At 52.0% G+C, this 23452-nt stretch overlaps 2 protein-coding genes across 4 annotated transcripts; both read left to right on the top strand.

Annotated features, from left to right (window-relative positions):
• Window positions 1–1798: 1798 nt before the first annotated feature.
• Window positions 1799–10903, top strand: EFS (embryonal Fyn-associated substrate). Of its 3 annotated transcripts, XM_066277461.1 has the most exons (7): window positions 1801–2554; window positions 6639–6917; window positions 7182–7322; window positions 7422–8144; window positions 8518–8607; window positions 9939–10209; window positions 10586–10903. In XM_066277461.1, the coding sequence occupies exons 1-7, from the start codon at window positions 2537–2539 to the stop codon at window positions 10645–10647; spliced, it is 1584 nt and encodes a 527-aa protein (XP_066133558.1). In that variant the 5' UTR covers window positions 1801–2536; the 3' UTR covers window positions 10648–10903. The 3 variants fall into 3 exon arrangements, with proteins under 3 accessions (XP_066133559.1, XP_066133558.1, XP_066133557.1); XM_066277460.1 differs by having other exon boundaries at window positions 1802–2554; window positions 9939–10903; XM_066277462.1 differs by lacking the exon at window positions 6639–6917 and having other exon boundaries at window positions 1799–2554; window positions 9939–10903.
• Window positions 10904–13233: 2330 nt separating this feature from the next.
• On the top strand, window positions 13234–22152 carry SLC22A17 (solute carrier family 22 member 17). Its single transcript, XM_066276712.1, has 11 exons — window positions 13234–13283; window positions 15399–15717; window positions 15905–16408; window positions 16501–16604; window positions 19072–19226; window positions 19798–19963; window positions 20153–20298; window positions 20471–20576; window positions 20734–20951; window positions 21251–21362; window positions 21510–22152. The coding sequence occupies exons 1-11, from the start codon at window positions 13234–13236 to the stop codon at window positions 21796–21798; spliced, it is 2169 nt and encodes a 722-aa protein (XP_066132809.1). The 3' UTR covers window positions 21799–22152.
• The last annotated feature ends 1300 nt before the right edge of the window (window positions 22153–23452 follow it).

Genomic DNA, 23452 nt, shown 5'->3' with positions numbered 1-23452 from the left:
CTCAGTTTGGGTCAAATAAATGCTTATAAAAATTTTCTATAGGTTTGGACATTTCTTACATCAATAGTTTAAAGTATTAATTTGTTAAATGTAAATATTGAAAATAGACTACAACCTGACCAGGCAGTGGGTAGAGCATTGACCTGGGGTGCTGAGGACCGAAGTTCAAAACCCAGAGGTCACCAGCTTGAGCGCTGGCTCACCAGCTTGAGCGCGGAATTCCCAGCTTTAGCGTGAGATCATAGAAATGACCCCATGGTCGCTGGCTTGAGCAAAGAGTCTCTGGCTCTGCTGGAGCCCTCAGGTCAAGGCACATATGAGAAAGCAATCAATGAATAACTAAGGTGCCTCAATGAAGAATTGAAGCTTCTTATCTCTCTTCCTTCCTGTCTCTCACTAAAAAAAAAAATTTTTTAAAGACTACAGTTTGTCCTGTTTGGCATCTCACTTTTTAAATACTAGGAACCTCAAAAATGGAGGAAAGGTTTGATGTGTGTTGTACCCTAAAAGGAAGAATGAGAGGTGGGGATGGAGGATAACTAGAGACACTACACACACCAAGGAGTAACATGACACTGGAGAGCCAAGAGCCCTGTCCTCTCAGCTGAAACTCTGGAAGGCCAGATCCCAGCTCCTCTGAAAAGAGTTCATCCTTTTCTGTCGTGGTCTCCACTCCTTTTTGCCGCAGAAGTATACCAGGGAAAGGGCTGGGGACAGACCTTGACTGGCAAAGGAGTATGAGAGGCAGCTTAACACCCCGCCTGCAATTCTAGGACCAGACGCCCAGGCTTCGTATTCTGTCGCCAGAGCCTGAATCCATGTCCAGCATCAGACCCCCGGATTGTCCCCCGCAAGAAAGGTAGCTAACCCTGTCACCCCTGCAAAGGTAGCGCCAAGGGAGAAGAGAGGTTCCACTAAGAACCCCCAAAAGGCGGGAGGAGTGCTCTCCCTCCCACGGCAAGGACAGACGTGGGGCTAATGAAAGGGAAACAGGGAGAGGCGCAGGGTTGGCAGGGGAGAGCGGGGGCGTGGCAGGGAGAGGCAAACCCCCAGAAGGGAGCCGACCAGACCACCCGGAGGGCTGCCGTGACATCTGGAGAAAGAAAGCGCAGGGGAGTTGAGTCGGGAGTGGGCGTGCAGTTTGGCCCGAGGGTCCAGAGCTGAAACTTAATACCCGGCTTTGGAGGGATCGTCCTCCTTTCTCCTCCGCCCCTTCCCTTCCCTCCCTTATCCCCTCCCTCCTTTCTCTTAATCCCCAAGACCAAGCCCCGCGCCGCAGCGGAGAGGGCCCGAGGGGAGGAGAAAGGAACTGCACTGAGAGGGAGCCTGGAGCCCGGGAAGGGGAGGGAAGGGGAGCCGCGAGCTAGGGGTGAGCCTAAAGGCCACGCGCGACCTCCGGAGCCTTCCCAACCCTCTTAGTGTCCGCCCCACCTCCAGGCGAGTCCACAGGCCCCTGGCCCCTGCCCCTCCTTCACCTTCTCTTTGCTCCTTTAGCTTTGTGGCCTTTTTTTTTTTTCCCCTTCCCAAAGACATCTGGAAGCTGCCCCAAGCTCTAGGGGCGCCAAGAGGCCCTGTCCCTGGCGCGCATGACCCGGGCGGCGGGCGGGCGCCGAGGGCAGGCAGTCGAGGGTGGGAGCCGGCGCGGGTGGCCCTGCGCGCTGCCGCTAAGAGGCAGAGGAGGGCGCGTGGGCCCCGGTGAGCCTCTCTGGCTTTGAAAAGGCCTTCCCACCATTCGAGCCTCGCCGCGTGCCATCGCCGCACCCCCCGACCGCGGATGTGCTGAGAGCGATTGTACGTGAATGCCAACCGCCTCGCCGCTGGGGGTGAGAGTGGCGTGGCCGAAAGCAGCCACTCAGGCAACGCAACCCCACGGCCACGCACTCCCAGGCCTTTACAGTCAGCCTGGCCTCCTTTCGCCAAGTTAGGCGAATTTAAGAGGGTCATATGGCTCAGTTGTAGCTTTACCCTCTCCGCCTGCAGCGAGGCCGCCGTATTGCCCCTGCCACCCCAACCACAGTTCTGGGAGCCCTGCTCTCTGACCCCAGGTGGGGTTGGGTTGGTTCCTAAACTCGCTTGTCCAGCCCAACCGCCCCGGCAGCTTCTCCCAGCCCTCGGGGCCGTCCTGAGCGCCGGGAGAGGCGTCGAGCGCCTTAGCTCCCTCCTCCTCGCCTGCCCCTGCCCTGGAAGGGATCCGGACCGTGCGGACCTGGGGTGCCTCCACGGCCTAGGGCAGGCAGCTCCGGGGGCCTGGCCAACCCGGCGGCCCCCGGGAGGCCGCGGGGACAGTAGAGAGAGCGCGCCTTTGGATGAGGTCCCGCAGCGACGCCCCAGCCCGCCCCGCTGCTCCTCCTCCTGCCCGGCCAAGCTGCCTCCCATTTGGGGAGTTTTGTGGGTTTTCTTTCTCCTCCTCCAACCTCTGCGGAGGCCACGACTCAGGCGCCAAAGCCGGGGGCCGCCTCCATGGTGCGGGGCAGCCGCTGCTGAAGTCAGCGAGACCGAGCCTGGCCTGGAGCAGGCCCCGCGGGAGGCCAAGGCCATGGCCATAGCCACGTCGGTGAGTCCACCGGGGAGAGGAGGCTGCTGGGCAGAGACCCCCACAGCTGCCCTGCACTCCTGTCACTTTTATTTCTGCCTTCTTTTTGTCTCTCTCCTTGGTCCCTTTCTTCTTGGAAGAGGCTGTGTCCCTCTCCTCTCACTTTTGTTTTCTTTTCTCACTCCTCATCCCTAGCTCCTTCTAGGTCCGGGTTCCCCCTTTTCCCCTCCTCCTCCCCATTCTTCTCTTTTTCTTTCTAGAGGCTGTCCTGGATTGAGAGGAGGGGGCAAGTGTAGCCAGCGTCCTATTTGCTCACTTATTGGTGGAAACGGAGGGCCACTGGTGGCTAGCAGGGGCATGTGATTGGGAAGCAAGTAAAAGGTTGGGAGGGGCTGAAAGAATGGAGGAGGCTGCAGGAAAATGGAAGAAGAGACTGGAGGGCCCAAGAAGACCCTAGAGCAATGACAGAAAGGGAGGAAATGGAGCAATGAGGGAAATCAGGCTGGGAGAAAGAAAATAGGAAGAGGGGGTAGGTGATGTCAGCCAGCCTCTGGCCACTTTCTGGGGACAAAGGGAGGAGACAGCTGGCATGATGGGACAGTGGGAGGGGGCAGAGCAGGAGTGAACACACCCCTCATCAATCAGTCTATTAGCAACTCTGGCCTGGGTTTCTGCAATTGCCAGGCCCAGAGGTTTGGCCCCATTGGACAGAATTCAAACCCCAACACTGGGAGGAGCTCACCACAGCCCCACCTCTGCTTTCTGTCTTGCTCGCCTTGTCTGAAATCTAAACAACTCTGTCCCTTTTCCAGTCTTCCCTAGGCCCTAAGCTTCTCAGTGAAAGCAAGGCTGCCACCTGCTTTCTGGCCCACTCTGAATGCATACTCTGGGAAGGAGACTGGAAAGAGAAACATGGCTCCTGACATCCTCCCATGTCCCTTTAGGAAGAGTTCAGTTTTCATTCCTTCTCAAACCAAACTCCTTTTAGTTCCTCCATCTGTATGATGGTGAGAAAAACCATCATGGTTTTCAGCTGGGAGAGTGGGAGATCCTGAAAATAGTAGGTGTGCCCTGACATACAGATGCTGGCTCAGGAGCCAGCTGGTCAGCTATGTAGTCCCAGGAGGTAGGTTTTTCTTCTTACCCAGAGGTGGGAGGTGAGGGCATTTACGCTAATCAAATCCACAGGAGTGTAATAACAGCTAACATTTATTGAGCATTTACTAGCCCTAAGCTTTGTCTTGGTTTGTCCTGGTTGCTTGTTGTATTATCTCATCCAGTCTTCATAATAGCCTTGTGAGGATAGTACTATTATCCAAAAACTGATTATTTGGATATGGATATGGAATTTTACAGAGGAAACAGGCTCTGAAAGGTTTAACAACCTGCCCGAAATCATCCAGTTAGAAAGGGATAGATCCAGGACTCAAGCCCACTTCTGTCTGCCTCCAGACTCTTCAACCCCTGGCTAGATCGAAACCACCAATTTATGATTTACAATTAGAAAGAAAAGTGCCATGCTAATCAGGAATTTGTGTCATCTGGTTAGCATGTTTTCTTTCTGTAGGACAGTATCCTTCAGAAGCCAGTATAATCAGAAAACGGTGCAATCAATGAGCAACTTTAAAAAGTGCCGCAACTACAGTTGATGCTTCTCATCTCTCTCCCTTCCTGTCTTGCCAAAATAAATAAATAAAATGGTTTGATGGTTTTAGAATCAGGCTAGAGGAGAAGTTAGTTTGTTGTTGAAAATACCCGCCAATAAGGACTCTCCACCTGAGGGAAACACCAGCCAAGAGAAACATGCACTCTTGGTGGCTGAACAGGGTATTCTCTCCCCAGGGCCTGAAGGCCAAATACAGCCTGCCAGAAATCTTTAGCTTGAGACCTTACTGAATTAGCCCATATATATAGATTACCCACTCAGGAATGCCCAACTACCTGCTCTCTGCCTCACTGCGTAAAGACATAGCTGTACCAGCAGACGCAGTCACTTAGCAAACATAACTGAAGTAGAATACGTATATTTCAATACTGTGAGTGATTGGAGCTTGAGTCTACCAAAGAACATTGTGGAACCAGAGCCATGTGAAGGGTGACTAGCAAAGGAAAACTGTGCTTGAGTCATGTTTGAGTCATGGACCTTCTTGACTTAACCACAGTTACTAATACAAGAAAAAAAAATTTAGGTCCTTAATGTTTGTGATTGTGGAGAGGCAGTAGAAGAGTGATTGAGAGTATAGGCTCTGGAATCAAACAGCCTGGGGTTCAAATCCTGCTCCACCAGCTGCACATGCTATGTCATTGGAAAGTACTAACCTCTCTGAACCAGTCTCCTTTCCAAATGAGTATAATGATGGCTCCTGCCTCCAGGGTTGCTGTGAGGATCAAATGAGAAGAGATCATTAATGCAAAGACTGGCACGGTGTGTGGATACATAATTTGTACTTGGAATCTGTGGCTTACTACCTCAACATGTGGCTCTCTGAGGAAAATGCTTAGATGCCCCTACCAGACAGAACTGCAAACAGGCTGATAAATGTTTGCTCTTGGTTGGTCCACCAGCTCCCCCTATGCACACATACACACACACGAGTCTATACACTTTTCTTCATGGTAACCTCAGCCTCTTCTGAGAACCTTATTTGCTCAGACTGATAACAAATACTAGGGTTTTTTCTATGTTCTTCCTTATTATGCCCAAGTACTATCTGGGCTGGGCCTCTCCTTGTCCCTCTCAGAATGAGGGGGTCTCTGCAGCTGCTTTATTTAACCTTTTGCTTGTGGGGGATGCTGACTGCAAAACAAGGAAGGTAAATGGGATTCTGTAGGAGACCTGAGCAGGACTTCTTTGTATACACGAGGCTTTGGAAAAAAATCGTTTAGCATGTTTATTGAGGACTGATTCCAGGTCAGGCCTGATCACAGAAGCTAAGAATATAGCAGTCCTTGTTCTCACAGGGCTTATACTGTAAGGGAAGAAATCAAAAATAAAAAAGTAGCCTGACCAAGAGGTGGCTCAGTGGATAGAGCATCGGACTGGGATGCAGAGGACTCGGGTTCAAGACCCCGAGGTCGCCAGCTTCAGCGCAGGCTCATCTGGTTTGAGAAAAAAAACCACCAGCGCCTGACCAGGCGGTGGCGCAGTAGTTAGAGCATTGAACTGGGATGCCGAGGACCTAGGTTCGATACCCCGAGGTCTCCAGCTTGAGCATGGGCTCATCTGGTTTGAGCAAAGAGCTCACCAGCTTGGACCCAGGGTCGCTGCCTCAAGCAAGGGGTTACTCAGTCTGCTTGAAGGCCCGCAGTCAAGGCACATATGAGAAAGCAATCAATGAACAACTAAGGTGTTGCAATGCGCAACAAAAAACTAATGATTGATGCTTCTCATCTCTCCGTTCCTGTCTGTCTGTTCCTGTCTATCCCTCTCTTTGACTCTCTCTCTGACTCCATAAAAAAAAAAAAAGCCCACCAGCTTGAACCCAAGATCGCTGGCTCCAGCAAGGGGTTACTCGGTCTGCTGAAGGCCCGCGGTCAAGGCACATATAAGAAAGCAATCAATGAACAACTAAGGTGTTGCAACGCGCAATGAAAAACTAATGATTGATGCTTCTCATCTCTCTCTGTTCCTGTCTGTCTATCCCTCTCTCTGACTCACTCTCTGTCTCTGTAAAAAAATTTAAAAAAATAATAAATAAATAAAAAGTAAATAGGTGAATAGTATAAAGTATTATGAAGGAAACAATGGATAGAGACAGACGCAGAATGAGGTACAAAAAGAGTGAAGAAAACTCTCTTTGAGAAGGTGACATTGAAGCAGAACTGAAGGATAGAAAAGGGCTAGTCAGGGGAAGAGCCTTCTGGGTAATGGAAACAGCAAGTGCAAAGGCCCTGAGTTGGGAAAGAGCTTGTCTAGTTCAAGGAATAGAAAGGAAGAGGGAGACATAGCAGGGCCTGGTCAGAAAGGGCTGAGACAGGAGGTAAATTTTTATCTTGGGAAAAGAGGAGTTCTAAAGTGTTTTGACGTACCTCTGGAGCTGCTGTGACCTAATATGTGTAATATGTATGTGAAGACCCCTCTTCCCACTCCCACCTCACCCACCAGGCCCAGCTGGCCCGGGCACTCTACGACAACACGGCTGAGTCCCCCCAGGAGCTGTCCTTCCGCCGAGGGGATGTTCTACGGGTACTGCAGAGGGAGGGTGCTGGTGGGCTGGACGGCTGGTGCCTCTGCTCCCTGCATGGCCAGCAGGGCATTGTGCCCGCCAACAGAGTGAAACTCCTTCCTGATGGCCCAGCACCCAAGCCCAGCCTCTCCCAGGTGCCCCCAGCCGAGCCTGGCTCTCCATATCCAGCCCCAGAGCACAGCAATGAGGATCAGGAGGTGAGAGCTGGAGCCCTTCCAACCCCAAGCCACAAGAGCCTCTTTTTCTTCTGCTGGGGCCTGCAGCGAGGCTAGGCAGGGGGAGCCCTCAGGCCATAGCTCTGCTTAGGACTCTGCTATAGGAAGCCTATCCACCAACCCTTTCTGGGTTCTACTTGCCCTTGGGACAGGGAGGGGGTTGGAAAGAGTCTACACTCCTCCAAGGCATACATTATTTGATTCCCTGGACTTCCTCCTTCTGACCCACGTGTCTTGACCTCCCAGGTGTATGTGGTGCCACCCCCAGCCCGGCCCTGTTTGACCTCAGGATCTCCAGGTGGACCCTGTCTACCCTCCCCTGATCCTATCTACAAGGTCCCCAGAGGGAGTGAGACCCAACTGGCTGCGCCTGGAGATGCCTTGGAGGTGAGGACTAGAGGTCCGTGCATGTGTTGGGCAGGGAACAGGTAGCTCTGGAGGGAGCCCAGTGCTGAACCTGATGGTAACGAGCTGCTCCGTCTCCAGGTCTACGACGTGCCCCCCACTGCCCTTCGAGTTCCCTCCAGTGGCCCCTATGACTCCCCTGCTTCCTTCTCCCGCCCTCTGGCTCGGGTCACCCTGCAACCCCCTAGAGAGGACGAAGCTCCCTATGACGTACCTCTGGCCCCGAAGCCACCATCAGAGCTGGAGCCAGATCTGGAGTGGGAGGAGGGCCGAGAACCAGGCCCCCCCCTTTATGCTGCCCCCTCCAACCTGAAACGGGCATCAGCCCTGCTCAATCTCTACGAAGCACCTGAGGAGCTGCTAGCAGATGGGGAAGGTGGGGCCACTGATGAGGGCATCTATGATGTGCCCCTGCTAGGGCCAGAGACACCCTTTTCTCCTGAGCCCCCACGAGCCTCAGCCTCCAATGACCCGGACAGCCTGGCCCTGCTTCTGGCCAGAAGCCCTCTTCCCTCACATAGGCCCCGGTTGCCCTCTGCTGAGAGCCTGTCCCGCCGCCCTTTACCTGCCCTGCCTGTCCCTGAAGCCCCCAGTCCTTCCCTGGCTCCCTCTCCTGCTCCAAGCAGAAAGGGCAGCATCCAGGACAGGCCTCTGCCCCCACCCCCACCCCACCTGCCTGGCTATGGGGGCCTTAAAGTTGAGGGGGATTCAGAGGACCAGGAGGTGGAGGATGATGCAGCAGGATACCACAATGAGTATGAGGGCATCCCAGTTGCCGAGGAATACGACTATGTCCACCTAAAGGTGAGCTCATCTCCAGCCAGCCCTACCCAAAATACTCTCTGGAGAATCACGGGGAGGAGCAAAGAGGCCTGGGGCCCAAATGCAGACCCTTCTTCCCTTCCTCCCCTCCTTCCCCTCCCCTGACCCTGCACCTTCTGGCCTGGGACCCTAGTACTTGGCCATACCACTTGTGCCAGTGCTGCGTTCCTTCCCCTAAACCAGGGCTGGGGTCCCTAAGCCCTCTGACTTGCCACCAGACCTCTCCAGACCTGCACTCCTGTCACCTCTGATGGCAAGGGAGATCTCTAAAAGGAAGGGGAAGTAGGAAGGGCCAGGAAGGCCACCCTGGCCTGTCGCCCCTGCCCTGCACTGAGCCCCCGACCCCTTCCTGCAGGGTGTGGATAAAGCTCAGGGATCTACGCCCCTGGACAAGGTTTTCCCCAGGGATCCTGAACTGCTGGAAAGGGGGCCACCAGAGGAGCAGGTACTGCAGTGGGGGTGCGGCTAGAGAAGGGGGGCTGGGGGAGGAGGAGCAGGAACTAGAAGAAGGAGTATTCTGTTTGTTTGTTTTTAATGTTTATTTTATTGATTTGAGAGAGGGGGAGAAAGAGAAACATCAATCTGTTCCTGAATGTCCCCTGACTGGGTATCGAACCAGCAACCTCTGTGCTTCAGAACAATACTGCAACCAACTGAGCTATCTGGCCAGGGCTGAGGAAAGAGTATTCTTAACTAAATCATCAAGGGAACTAGATTAGGACAGGGGTAAAAGTTTAGTGAAACGGAGCAGTTGGAGTTGACAGGTATTACAATTTAACAGGGAGGAGCTAGAGCTTAGAAAAGGGTATCAGGAATTCAGAAAGAGGGGAAAGAATGTGTTGGAGAGGAATCAGAAAACCAAGCACTTGGGAGCAGAAAGTTTCTGGGCAGTGGGTCAGAACTGGGCCAGTGACTTCTGAGGTTCTTTGCAACTGAATTCCTGGGTTCCTAAGAGACCTGGCTCCTAATCCCAGCTCCATCATTAAGGAGCTAGGGGCCCCGAAGTGGCCAGTTAATCTTTCTGGTCCTCAGGAAAGTGAGGTGGTCTCCTTGACTCTGTCTAAAATGGTCTTAGTCACAATAACTACTATTTATCAGATATTTACCAAGTGCCAGAACCTGTACTAAGTACATTGCATGGGTCAACACTAACCACTGAGCCCTTTCTAAATATTGTATCAATTCATCTTCACTGCAGCCTTAGGAGGCAGCTGCTAACCTGCCAGTTACTATCTAGTATGGTAGCTCTAGGCACATATGGCTATTGATTACTCAAAATGTGTCTAGTATGAATTGAAAGGTGCTGGAATATAAAATGCACACTAGATTTTGCAGACTTAGTATGAAAATAAAAATCTCAACTTATATATTGAATAGATGTCAAAATTAACATTTTATATTTGGAGTTTAAAAACAAAACAATTTCTTTTTACTTTTCTTAATGTGGGCTACTATAAAGTTTAAAATTACATGTGTGGTTCACATTATATTTGGACAGTGCAATACTAGATTACACAGTTTAGAGATAAGCAAGTATTGAAATTCAGAGATTTGTTTGAGGTTGTTTGAATCCAGACTTATCTGACATCAACTCTGAGCACTTTTCTGCCACTCGCTATGAGCATCTAAATTTTCTGGAGGCAGAGGTAAGAGCTAAAGGGATCGCACTAGGAAGAATGGAAGGACTGAGGAACGAAGGGAGGGAAGGAGAAAGGAAGTGAGACCAGAAGTGACACTAATGAGAGTGTTCCCACTGACCACTCCTCTCGCCCTTAGGAGGTCCTGTCCCCAGGGGAGCCGCTGGTTCTGCCTGCTGGAGATCTGCAGCTCCTGCACTTCTATGCGGGACAGTGCCAGAGCCACTACTCGGCACTGCAGGCAGCCGTGGCCGCCCTGATGTCCAGCACCAGGGCCAACCAGCCCCCACGCCTCTTCGTGCCCCATGGCAAGCGAGTAGTGGTGGCTGCTCACCGCCTGGTGTTTGTTGGGGACACCCTGGGCCGGCTGGCAGCCTCGGCCCCTCTGCGAACACAAGTTGGGGCTGCAGGTACAGCACTGGGCCAGGCATTGCGGGCTACTGTGCTTGCTGTCAAGGGGGCTGCCCTGGGCTACCCATCCAGCTCTGCAGCCCAAGAGATGGTGCAGTGTGTGACAGAGCTGGCGGAGCAGGCCCTGCAGTTCACCGCCCTGCTCACCAGCCTGGCCCCCTGAGGATCCCTTGGCCCCACTCCGCCTCTCCCCCTGCCTGCCAGAGCCCTGTTTTAGGGATTAGGAGAGGTGGCGGTATCTCTCCTCCTTCCTGCCTCATCCAGTCATCTCAGTCTCTCACAGAGGCGTGTCTCTTCCCCCATCCCGCAGCTTTTTGTATGAGCCATTTTGTATAAATTATTTTTATTTAATATTATTCCCTGCTTTGTCAGCAGCAGGTGCCAGGCCCTCTGGGGCAGGGAGGAACTGGACTCTCTCCTCTCTCAGACTGGGGTGAAGGTACTTGGTCACTGCACTGCCACCTCCTCTGGAAGCTTAGCCCCACAGAGAATCAGGTGGCTGAAATCTGGTCCACCCAGAGCCCCTTTCTTCTCCTGTTTCTTGTCTGTGGATCATTAGTGCCTCACTGTTAGTTGGGAATGAGAGCAAGACATTAACCACCTGGAATGTGAAGGGCACGGAGAAGCCAGGAAGCTGGAGAGAGCCGGGCCTCTGGCACCAGGCGTGCACCTCAATAAACCCTGTTGTCTGGTTTCCTGACTGTTTTTGGGGAGCCGGGGGTGGGGGGAAACCTGGTGCTCCTCAGCCAAGCCTACAGGGCACACACTATGGACAGGACCCTTTACGGGCTTGGGGGGAAATTAACAACTTTTCATTTATCAGGTTCTCAGCTCCCATAATGTGCCATCATCATGGGGGTAGAATGGACATAAATCTGTTAAAATAAGTAAATTAATGAAAAACACTTGCCACAGATTTGACAGTTGATGGTAATAGAAATAAACAGAATAATGTGAAGACTAGCTAGATGAGGGGAGAGGCCATTGCGGGACAGGATGGTTGGGAGGTGCTATCGGAGCTGAGACACCAAGAACCCTGAAAAGTCTGACAACTAGCACCCCAGGAAGACAGACGCTGGTGGCTGATTGGGGGCCTCTTCAAGCCCTCATTGTCAAATGATATTAGAGAGGTGCCTATGTGGTTTTACAGAGGCTGGCCACACAGGAGCCTTTAAGGTGCTGTGCTGAAAAATTCACCTCAACTGCCAGCTTTGTGCTGTAGTATGTAGCTGTTCAGCTGAGAGTGCTGCTAGCCAGCCTTCCTAGGCTTCCTGCTGGTCATTCTAGACACACAATCTTTTAGAGAAGCCAAAGGGCTGATGAATGCAGTGTGTTACCACATAGTCCTCAGGGCTCTGGGGAGACGTACCATAGTACAGATGGGGATTACTCTAGCGTCCCCAAACTATGGCCCGGGGGCCACATGTGACCCCCTGCAGCCATTTATCCGGCCCCCCGCCGCACTTCCGGAAAGGGCACCTCTTTCATTGGTGGTCAGTGAGAGCACTGTATGTGGCAGCCCTCCAACGGTCTGAGAGACAGTGAACTGGTCCCCTATGTAAAAAGTTTGGGGACCTCTGCCATTTGTCACAACAGAAGTCTAAGGCACACATCCATTGCTTTAGTTCGTTCCTAAATTATGCCCTGGCACAGTGACTGGATTGGAAGCACCCCAAACTTCAATCACACTCTAGTGTCTTGGCATCTCCTATGCATTTGCCACCTTCATTGTGGGTTCTTTCTTCCTCATCACTCAAAAGAAAAACTCATTTCCAGATTCTGGGGCCACCAAAATTCACCCCTGTGTGTTGAAGACAACAGGAGCAATTCTGCATCATCCAGAGAGAATTTTAGGAGATCAGCCTGGAATTAGAGGTCTCATTGCAAGTCTCAGACACACCATGTACCTGTGTGTCCTGTTGGTCTCTCTGGGTCCCGGTTTCAGTTTTGACAAGAGGTTTATAATGGTCTCATGGGGTTGTGGCCCTAATAAGATAACTAATATAACAGCCCAGCACATTAAGTTAAGGGATTATTCCAGGCAGACATAGCACAGACAGACAAATCCTCAAGGGATGTTGGCTGTGTCGGCACTAAAGTAAATCTGAAGGTGCTAAAATGAGTTGGGGGGAGGGAAGTGGTGGGAGGCTGCTAAAAATGCATTAGAAGAGTTTACCATATTTGGAAAATTTCTAAACAAGAGACAAGTGTGGTTCAGTGGAGAAGGAATGGATTTCCTGACTTACAGGACACTCCTTTCTACCCCTTACCTGAGATTAGAGAATAAAGTACCTATTAGGTATCAAATTTCTTAAACAAGTGCATCTAATAAGGATCTGGTTAACAGGCCTGCAATTCTGCATTTCTAACAAGCTCCCAGGTGATGTGGGTGCTGCTGGTCTGTAAATTACAATGTCTAGCAATTCTAGGAGTTGGGGAAAGCTTCTCAGGCAAATATGCTTAAGCTGAGGGAGGATGAGAAAAATTTGACTATGGGAGAAAAGAAGAGTTCTAGCATAAAGACAAGATTGTGCAAAGGTCCTGTGGCATAGAAAACCATCTGGTGTGACTGCAGTGAATGAGACGTGAGCTGGAGCTACAGAGAGCATGGGGCAAGCATGCAGGACCATATATGAACTGCCTAATGTGATACTATCTACCTTGCTGGTGAGGAGAAGACATTGAAGGTTGTTAAACAGGAAAGGGACACGAACAGATCTGTATTTTGAAAAGATCACTACGTCTGCACATATATAACACAGGAAAAGGAGATTGGAACACAGTGGACACAGCACTAGTTAGGAATTAGGAGGCTAAAGCAGACTGTGTTTGACTAATGGTAGAGATGGGGAGAAGTGTAATATCAGAGAATTATACAGAAGTAAAATGGACAGGAATTTGTAAAGGATTTGATGTGAGGCTAAGGAAGATAGCTGTCAACTAAGCATCTGGCCACAGTTGGATGATGAGGATGCCATTCACTGAGTGGCACTTAAAGACAATCAGGTTACTGGGGGAAGAACATGAGCCTGGTCTTGGGCACTGAGTTTGAGGTCCCTATGAGTCATCCAAAGTAAGAGGTCAAAGTGACTTCAAGGATCTGGGGTTCAGAGAGAGCTGGGAGTGAAACTGACAATCAACGGTGACTGAAAAAACATAATTCTCCCTGGGTTTCCTGAAAGACCCCCTCCTCTACTCCCTAGCTGCATAAAAACTCCCAATTTTGCTTTTTGTGGAAGACAAACTTGAGCGGTCTTGCTCTCCTGGCTTCTTGATTTGGCCAAATCGAATAAACCTTTATCTTCAAGCACTGGTGTCTCGGTGTTTGGCTTACCAGTTCATTAGACACACAAACCTGATTTTTGGAAGGTGGTTCTGTAACAGGAGCTAGAAATGTAAATCTGGGAACCAGGTTTGTGTTGGTTTGCATTGTTTATATTTGAGGGTGAAGCTATGGGCATGGGTGTAATTCCCACTTGCTCATAACTGTGAAATAAGAGGAGGACCTAGGACTAAGCCTCTGAGGATCACAGACGCTGAGGAAGAGGAGGGTGAGTCTGAGTCTACAGCGGAAAAAAGAGGAGCAAGAGAAAACCAGACAAGTGCAGGACTTAACAGTCAAGGGAGAAAGTATTTAGAGCAGTGGTCCCCAATCCCCGGGCCGCTGACCAGTACCGGTCCGTGGGCCATTTGGTACCGGTCTGCAGAGAAAGAATAAATAACTTACATTATTTCCGTTTTATTTATATTTAAGTCTGAACGATGTTTTATTTGTTTTTGTTTGTTTTTTTACAGAGACAGAGAGTGAGTCAGAGAGAGGGATAGACAGGGACAGACAGACAGGAACGGAGAGAGATGAGAAGCATCAATCATTAGTTTTTCATTGCCCATTGTAACACCTTAGTTGTTCATTGATTGCTTTCTCATATGTGCCTTGACCGCAGGTCTTCAGCAGACCGAGTAACCCTTTGCTGGAGCCAGCGACCTTGGATTCAAACTGGTGGGCTCAAACCAGATGAGCCCACACTCAAGCTGGCAACCTTGGGGTCTCAAACCTGGGTCCTCTGCATCCCAGTCCAATGCTCTATCCACTGCGCCACCGCCTGGTCAGGCACAATGTTTTATTTTTTTTAAATGACCAGATTCCCTCTGTTACATCCGTCTGAGACTCATTCTTTTTTTTTTTTTTTTAACTTTTTTTTTTTTGCATTTTTCTGAAGCTGGAAACAGGGAGAGACAGTCAGACAGACTCCCGCATGCGCCCGACCGGGATCCACCCGGCACGCCCACCAGGGGGCGACGCTCTGCCCATCCTGGGCGTCGCCATGTTGCGACCAGAGCCACTCTAGCGCCTGGGGCAGAAGCCACAGAGCCATCCCCAGCGCCCGGGCCATCTTTGCTCCAATGGAGCCTTGGCTGCGGGAGGGGAAGAGAGAGACAGAGAGGAAGGCGCGGCGGAGGGGTGGAGAAGCAAATGGGCGCTTCTCCTATGTGCCCTGGCCGGGAATCGAACCCGGGTCCTCCGCACGCTAGGCCGACGCTCTACCGCTGAGCCAACCGGCCAGGGCTGAGACTCATTCTTGACGCTTGTCTCGGTCATGTGATACATTTATCCATCCCACCCTAAAGGCCGGTCCGTGAAAATATTTTTTGACATTAAACCGGACCGTGGCCCAAAAAAGGTTGGGGACCACTGATTTAGAGGAAGGGGTGGTCAACAGTGTCAAATGCTGTTGAGAAATGATGGTGACTCCACAAGAATGAAACATGGAGAAGTGATCTTGTACAGGAGTGCAGCCAGGACTGAGTACAGTGTCCAACCCATCCCTCTACATGCATACCATGAACTGTAATTGTCAGTGCACTCATCTATTCCCTCCCAGTAAACTCCTCCAGAGTGTCCTGTCAATTCTATTATCCCCAAAGCCTAGCATAAGACCAGGCATAGAGTAGAAGGTTCATAAATTTTACTGATGAACGAATAAGTGGATGGATGGATGGATGGATGGATGATGGATGAGAGGGAGAATTGGAAGCAACGAAGGAATCTCTGGCCTCTGCCTGGATTAGCTACTATTCTTCAACTTTTCCCCCCTTTTTACAGCAATGGCCCACAGACGCAGGGAACAGACAGAATCTATCCCCTCCCTCTCCTGGGCCCTGGCCCCCCTTCCTCTCTCTGACGAAGAGTCTGGACCGAAGGTTCTGCTGACGTGAGAAGGGGAGGAGAGTCTGGAGGAAGGGGAGGAGAAATCGGCGCAGAGATCGCAGAGACGAAGGAGACGCCCGCGGCTGCAGAGCTTCAGACAGGGGTCTCTCCGGCCTCAGTGTCCGGGCACCCGGCGCGCCACTGGGCCAGAGGACAGCGCATCCTTTCGGTGAGGCCCGGGAGGGCCGCTGAAGTCGGCAAGCTGGCTCCCCGGGTGGCCACCGGGACCCCCGAGCCCAATGGCGGGGGCGGCAACAAAATCGACAGCACTGTAGAGATCACTCCCAGCCCCAACGGAGTAAGTGCCAGCACCCCGAGGGCTACGCCATCACCTCCCAGCACCCGAGCCAAGCGCCTGGCGTTTTCCTCCGCACATCCCCCGCCCGTAACTGCCTTCGCGCGCGCGTTCAACCTTTTTCCCTTGCTTTGCGGTTTTTGCCGATTCACCCTTCTTCTGCCTCTACCTGCCCGCCCCCCACCAGCAGGTCGGGACCCTCGGAGATGCAGTGCCCACCGAGCAGCTGCAGGGTGAGCGGGAGCGCGAGCGCGAGCGGGAGGGGGAGGGCGACGCAGGCGGCGACGGGCTGGGCAGCAGCCTGTCGCTGGCCGTGCCCCCCGGCCCCCTCAGCTTCGAGGCGCTCCTCGCCCAGATAGGGGCGCTGGGCGGGGGCCAGCAGCTGCAGCTCGGCCTCTGCTGCTTGCCTGTGCTCTTCGTGGCGCTGGGCCTGGCCTCGGACCCTATCTTCACGCTGGCGCCCCCCCTACATTGCCACTACGGCTTTGCCCCCAATGCCTCTGGCTGGGAGCAACCCACCAACGCCACCGGCGTTGGCGTCGCCAGCGCGGCGCTTGCAGCCAGCGCCGGCAGCCGCGTCCCCACCAGTACCGACCCCTCGTGCAGTGGCTTTGCTCCGCCGGACTTCAACCACTGTCTCAGGGACTGGGACTATAACGGCCTGCCGGTGCTCACTACCAACGCCATCGGCCAGGTGAGGCGCCTGGGTAGGCCGCGGGTTTGGGGGCGGGCTGAGAGCCGCCAGCGCAGGGCCTCACACCCACTCCATCTCTCTCACATTCCCAGTGGGATCTGGTGTGTGACCTGGGCTGGCAGGTGATCCTGGAGCAGATCCTCTTCATCTTGGGCTTTGCCTCTGGCTACTTGTTCCTGGGCTACCCTGCAGACAGGTGAGGCCTGCCCGGGGACAGGGCAGGCAGAGGGGAGGGAGTGCTAAGGAGGCTATCTCAGGCAGCTGGTGTTCCCAAGAGCTGAAGAGGAGTTGCTGGACTCTGCAGCTTTCTTGGGACTTCTGTTCAATGATATACAACCCCACCCGTGTCTCAACTGTACTCCCCATCAAAAAATACTCCTTTCATACCTCTTTGCACAAAGGAATGACTTCACCCCCATTCTACATATCCATGGATCAATGGCATCATCTCCAAAGACGATAGCCCCATGCCCAATGATCAAAAACCCTCTCTCTTCACATCTAAAGTCCTCTATTGTTCTATAGTTCTTCCTCTATTGTTTTCTGTACCACTAACCACCTCCCTCACCATCTTCATAGATTAATAGACTCATCCCCATTGATAGCCCCATCCATGTGGACTATTTTTTTTTTATTCATTTTAGAGAGGAGAGAGAAAGGGAGAGAGGGAGACAGAGAGGAAGAGAGAGAGGAGAGAGAGACAGAGAAGGTGGGGAGGAGCTGGAAGCATCAACTCCCATATGTGCCTTGACCAGGCAAGCCCAGGGTTTTGAATCCATGTGGACTATTAGCTCCAACTCAATGGCCTCATTTCTAAAGATCATTATATTAATTCTTAACTGTCAATAGCCCCATTCCCACCAACCAATAGTTCAACTCTACAAACAAATGATAGTTCAACCCCCATAGATAAATTATCATAATAGCCACTCCCCCAGGAATTAAAAGTCCCATCTTCATGGGTCTTCAGTGCTCTCAAATCCTCTCAGACCAAAAGTCCCATTTCCATTGGCTTCATCTTAAAGATCAGCTCATCCTCACCAACCAGTAGCTCTGGCCAGGGATCAAAACTTCCATTTTCTCTGATTGTCGACACTACCTCTACTGACCATCCCCATGGATTATGAGACTCATCTCCACTGATCTAAGTCCTGTCCAAATGGATTAATATGTTTACTCTCATGGATCAAAGACAACCCAACATTCAATCATCCAATCCCCCAAAAGCAATACTTACCTTCCCCACCTGGTAGTCACACATCCCTGTGGGCAAATTGTCCTCAACCCATAGGTCAATAGCTTATTCTCATGCAGTTGTGGCCTCATTTTCACAGACCAGTGATTCCTATGGAATCATACCCTTATCCTCTAAAACCACTAATTCAGTCTCCTAAATTCAGTAGCCTTAGCCTCATTAAACAATAAGTTCATCCCCATGGAAATATGGCCCCACTCTATTGGGTCAATAGTTTTACTCTCAGGGATTAGGACCCTCTTCCCAGTGGCCAGTGATCCCAACTTCATCCCCATAGATCACTGGTTATATCCCCAAAGATCAAAACTTGGCCCCCAAGGATCAGTAGCCCTTTCTGTCACCAATGATTCATAGTCTAGTTTCCCCTGGTCTGTGACCCCATCCTTACTGATTAACCCCATGGATTAATAGATTCATCCCCACTGACCAATAGCCCCACCTACATAGACTAAGATCCCCACCCCATGAATCAGAATTATCTTTCATCCCCAAAGATAATAGTCCAATCTTCAAGATTAAGGATTATCCCCAATGATCCATAGCCCTGCCCATGCATTAAATCTCCATTTCCATGGATCAGTGGCTCCATCTTCTGGCCAGTGGTCCCATTCCCACTGACCATCTTTATAGACTAACAGACCCTTGCCCCAAAGACATGGGACAATGGCCTCATCCTCCAAAATCAGTTACTCAGTCCCCTAAGATCAATAGCTCCATCTTCACTGACCAATACTATCCCCAGGTACAAGTGGCCAATGACCCCACCTCCACTGATCAGTAGCTCCAACCCCATATATCAATGATCCCATCTTCTCTGACCAGTCTGAGCAAGACAAGCTCCATCTCAACTGATCTCTTTCCTTTCTTCCTTTCTCCTTTTTCTTTCTTCTTTCTTTCTTTCTTCCTTTCTTTCTTTCTTTCTTTCTTTCTTTCTTTCTTTCTCTCGGACCAATCAAAAGAGGAGAAGAGAGAGAAAAATGAGAGAGAGAGAAGTAGATGGTCACTTTGCATGTGTGCCCTGATCAGGGGTCGAACCCAGCACATCTGTATGCTGGGCTGACACTTTATCCACTGAGCCAACCTACCAGGGCCCAACTGATCTCTGTCACCAGGATTGATGGTTCCAAGTCTCCTATGTAATATCCTGTCCATTCTGATGGTTGGTCACACTTCCATGGAGAAATGCCCTCAGCTCTGACCAGTAGCCCTATCCCTAAGAGTCTGGCCCCACCCCTGCAGAACCACAGCCATACCCCAGGACCTAGTTGCCAGATATCACTTACCCTGGTTTCAATCCCTCAGTCTAGCTCCTACTCCCAAGGGCTTGACCTCACCCCCAGCTGTGAATTGGGCAGCTGGGCCCTACCCAGCAATGCCTGAGTGACCAGAGGCCCTCCACACTTTCCAGGTTTGGCCGACGTGGGATTGTTCTGCTGACCTTGGGGCTGGTCGGCCCCTGCGGAGTGGGAGGGGCTGCTGCAGGCTCCTCCACAGGTGTCATGGCCCTTCGATTCCTCCTGGGCTTTCTGCTTGCCGGTGTTGACCTTAGTGTCTACCTGATGCGTGAGTGGCACCCTCCAAGAGGTTCCTTTTGGACTCACTCCTGGCTATCTGCATCCCAGGCTATTCCCACTGCCCCCCACGGTCCCCTCAGTCCCCTTTTCAGCCCCCAATTCCAGCTGTCTTTCTGCCCAGGCCTTTGAAGGATCCAGGGGTTTTATTTCTCTCCACACCCTTCTCCCTCCACGATCTTTAAGGACTTCCTTACCTTAGACCTACTGCCGTTAGGGAATAGAGTCTTATTTCAAAAATTAAAACCCAACTAGCTGTGTTACCTTGAACAAGGGTTAATGTGAAGGTCAAATAAGTTCTGATGTGGAAGGGCCTGTAACTGGGAATGCTGAACACCCACCTGGGACTATGACCCTCAAGCCCTCCCAGGTTTGAGCAAAAGAGGAGAGAGGAGAAGTCTCTCCACTCTTTGCCATTCAGAGGTTAGTCTGTGGGAGGGGACAGCTGCCGCCTCCATTCAGGGTCTGATCACGCTCTCTGTCCTCCTCCCTCCCTCTCTCCTCTTCTCTCCCACACCTCCTTCCTTCCTGACCTCTCCTCCTTGTCCCTGCTGTATCTCCAGGCCTGGAGCTGTGCGACCCAACCCAGAGGCTTCGGGTGGCCCTGGCAGGGGAGTTGGTGGGGGTGGGGGGACACTTCCTGTTCCTGGGCCTGGCCCTTGTCTCTAAGGACTGGCGATTTCTGCAGCGAATGATCACCGCTCCCTGTATCCTCTTCCTGTTTTATGGGTCAGTATTACCCTCCACCTGCTGTCTGGCCATTCTCATCTCCCCCTCCAGCTTAGCGCTAGCCCAAAGACCCCCTCTTCTCCATTGCCCCTTGGCCAGGACTGCCCCAGCCCCTCAGAAGAGGCAGTTTCCCATCCCCGTGTCAGGAGATGGGAGGCTTCACCGTGTACCCCACACTCCCACCCCCAGATGGCCCGGTCTGTTTCTGGAGTCTGCACGGTGGCTGATAATAAAGCGACAGATTGAGGAGGCCCAGTCAGTGTTGAGGATCCTGGCTGAGCGGAACCGGCCCCATGGGCAGATGCTGGGAGAGGAGGCCCAGGAGGCTCTTCAGGGTAAGAGACGGGGGTCCCTAGAGATAGTCTCTTACATGCACACATGAAGGTGCCCTCTGCATGGTTATAACTGTGCCACCTTCTCCCAGGGTCCCCACCACTCATGTGGGAAGACCCTGGATTCTTTGTTGCTCCTTCTAACAGACAGCTCCACCCTCTCTCTTTCCCAAAGACCTGGAGAACACCTGTCCTCTCCCTGCAACATCCTCCTTTTCCCTCGCATCCCTCCTCAACTACCGCAACATCTGGAAAAATCTGCTTATCCTGGGCTTCACCAAGTGAGCCTGGTGTCTGAGCTAAGGGCCAGGCCAGTAGCTGGGATGGGGACTGGGTGGGTGGGGAAGGCCTGAGGACCCCTGCAGAGGATGGCCAGGGCCATGGAAGGTTGCAGATGGGGATGCAAGCACCCTTCTTTGCTTTCCCTCCTCTTTACAGCTTTATTGCCCACGCCATTCGCCACTGCTATCAGCCTGTGGGAGGAGGAGGGAGCCCGTCGGACTTCTACCTCTGCTCCTTGCTGGCCAGTGGCACGGCGGCCCTGGCCTGCATCTTCCTGGGGGTCACCGTGGACCGATTTGGCCGCCGGGGCATCCTGCTTCTCTTGATGACCCTCACTGGCATTGCGTCCCTGGTCCTGCTGGGCCTGTGGGATTGTGAGCATCTTCCCTTCCCCACAGTGTGGGCTCAGCAAAGGAATCTCAGCAGAGGTGCCGCAGACAGGCTCAGCCACTGCTTCTGGCACAAGCCTGAGACAAGACCAGCCCCTGTCCAGATCTCCACAGTCCTTCCCCTTTCCCCTGGCCACACACTCTGTCTGTTCTCCCAATCAATTAGTGAATGCTCAGAGCCCACCCAGCAAGAGCCATGGGATCAGAGAGCAAGGGGATAAAGCCAGGGACTAGGCCAAGCTTAACCTCCCGCCTCCATTCACACCTCCCTCTTGGTCCTCCAGATCTGAATGAGGCCGCCATCACCACCTTTTCTGTCCTTGGCCTCTTTTCCTCCCAAGCTGCTGGCATCCTCAGTACCCTCCTTGCTGCTGAAGTCATCCCTACCACTGTCCGGTGAGAGCAGGGGTACTGCCCGGGGCAAGGACAAGCCTCCCAGTCACCCACCAAGAACAAGGCTTGAGGGATGAAGGAGGGAGGCTGATGGAGAAGGGTTGGGGTGAGGCCCAGCTAGAGGCTGAGTGCCAACTCCATCTTTCCCAGGGGCCGAGGCCTGGGCCTGATCATGGCACTGGGGGCACTTGGAGGACTGAGTGGCCCAGCTCAGCGCCTCCACATGGGCCATGGAGCCTTCCTGCAGCATGTGGTGCTGGCAGCCTGTGCCCTCCTCTGCATTCTCAGCATAATGCTTCTGCCAGAAACCAAGCGCAAGCTCCTGCCTGAGGTTCTCCGGGATGGGGAGCTGTGCCGCCGGCCTTCTCTGCTGCGGCAGCCACCCCCTAACCGCTGTGACCATGTCCCACTGCTTACCACCCCCAACCCTGCCCTCTGAGGGGCCTCTGAGTACCCTGGCAGGAGGCTGGCCTGTACTAAAAGGTGACATTAGGTCCTGGCAAGGAGATTGGGAGGATTGAGTGAGGATGGCAGGGTTGCCCAGAAGGCTAAGAGGTGCCTCACGCCAGCCATCAAGGAGAGCTCCGAGGGCTGACCCTACCCCCATCTTCTCCCTGCTGCTTCGTGTTCACTTCCTTGACAAGAGTCAGGGGACAGGAGAGCTCCACACAGTAACCACTAGGTCTGGGCTTCATTCCGTGCCCAAAGACATCCTCCCAGGCCTCCTTCTTTCTCAGCTCTCATTCTGTTTCAATAAAGACATTTTGAATAAATGAGCATACCATAGCCTGGACTTCCCTCCCTTCTGTTGTCCTTCTGACTAGCTCTTGGGAAGGTTTCTCAGTGGAACCAAAACCAGTAACAGCCTCCCTCCTCCTCGCTGTGCCCTACCCCCTCCTGCCCCCACCCTGTGTTAACTATAGACAGCTACCACCCATTACTGATTGCTTGCTATGCTGCTAGGACTGGGCTAGGCACTTTACAAACTCCACTTAATTACTTAATCCTTATAAAACTACAAGGTAGGTGTTTGGATCAATTAAAGTTTTTTGTTGTTGTTGCAAGCAATAGCAACCGACTGACTCTAATGAACTTAAACAAAAAGGAAATTTACTAGAGGTATGTGGCGGCGCAGGTTGTGATGGGGAGCAACAAAATGGAAGGGGAAGCAGAACTAGTCATAAAAGGTCAGGAACCAGGGGTCCAGGGATTAGGAACCAGTAATATTTTTGTCAGGGCTTCACCTGGATGGATGAACTCCAGTGCAATTCAATCTTTGGGTCACCCCATTGATTCATTTCCAGAAAGCAAGTGACTAGCTAGCTTGAGTTATATGCCACCCCCACTATATTGCCAACAGCTGGGGAGAGGAAAGCAACACCTGAGTGCTGTTAGCAGAAGTAGGGCTGGATGTCGTATGGGTAAGATCAATGGATTACCACTACAGTATTCTTCTTCTTTTGCAGATGAGAAAACTGATGGCTCTGGGAGACTCAGTCACTTACCCAAAGTTACAAAGCTAATAGGTGACAGCTGGGATATGGTTAGATCCGGGAGCTGGAGCTCTTCATTGATGCACACTGTGGCCACCTGCCCAACTCCTTCCAAGCTTTGGGCACTATCGTTGGAAGTGAGGTGTGAGCTGCTAGGCACTCGGTGGTGGCAGTAGGAGACTAGGACTTCCACCTCTGAGTCTGCCTCTCAGACCAGCCCTGGCCTGGCTTTACCACTTTGGGCAGATCTCTTGACCTCCAGCTTCCTTCAAGGGTTGCTATGAGGATTAAACTAGATAATGCTAGTGCCTCTTAAATTACTCCACTAGATGTTAAGCTCCTTGAGGTCAGGAACTTTGTCTTACTCAACTTTGAAACACCAAAGTCTGACACATTATAGATGTTCAAAAAGTTAATATTTGTTTAGCAAATAGTTCCTGTTTTATAGATCAGCATCATCCTGGATATTTAGAGCATAGGCCATCCTTAGAGCTTAAAATCCATCTAATACTAAGAATATTAAAATTGGCTTTGGTCAGCCTGACCTGTGGTGGTGCAGTGGGTAAAGCGTTGACCTGGAACGCTGAGGTCGCCGGTTCA

This window comes from Saccopteryx bilineata, chromosome 4 (genome assembly GCF_036850765.1).
Source record: "Saccopteryx bilineata isolate mSacBil1 chromosome 4, mSacBil1_pri_phased_curated, whole genome shotgun sequence".
NCBI classification, from domain to species: Eukaryota; Metazoa; Chordata; class Mammalia; order Chiroptera; family Emballonuridae; genus Saccopteryx; species Saccopteryx bilineata.
This window is presented reverse-complemented; position numbering and strand designations above follow the sequence as displayed.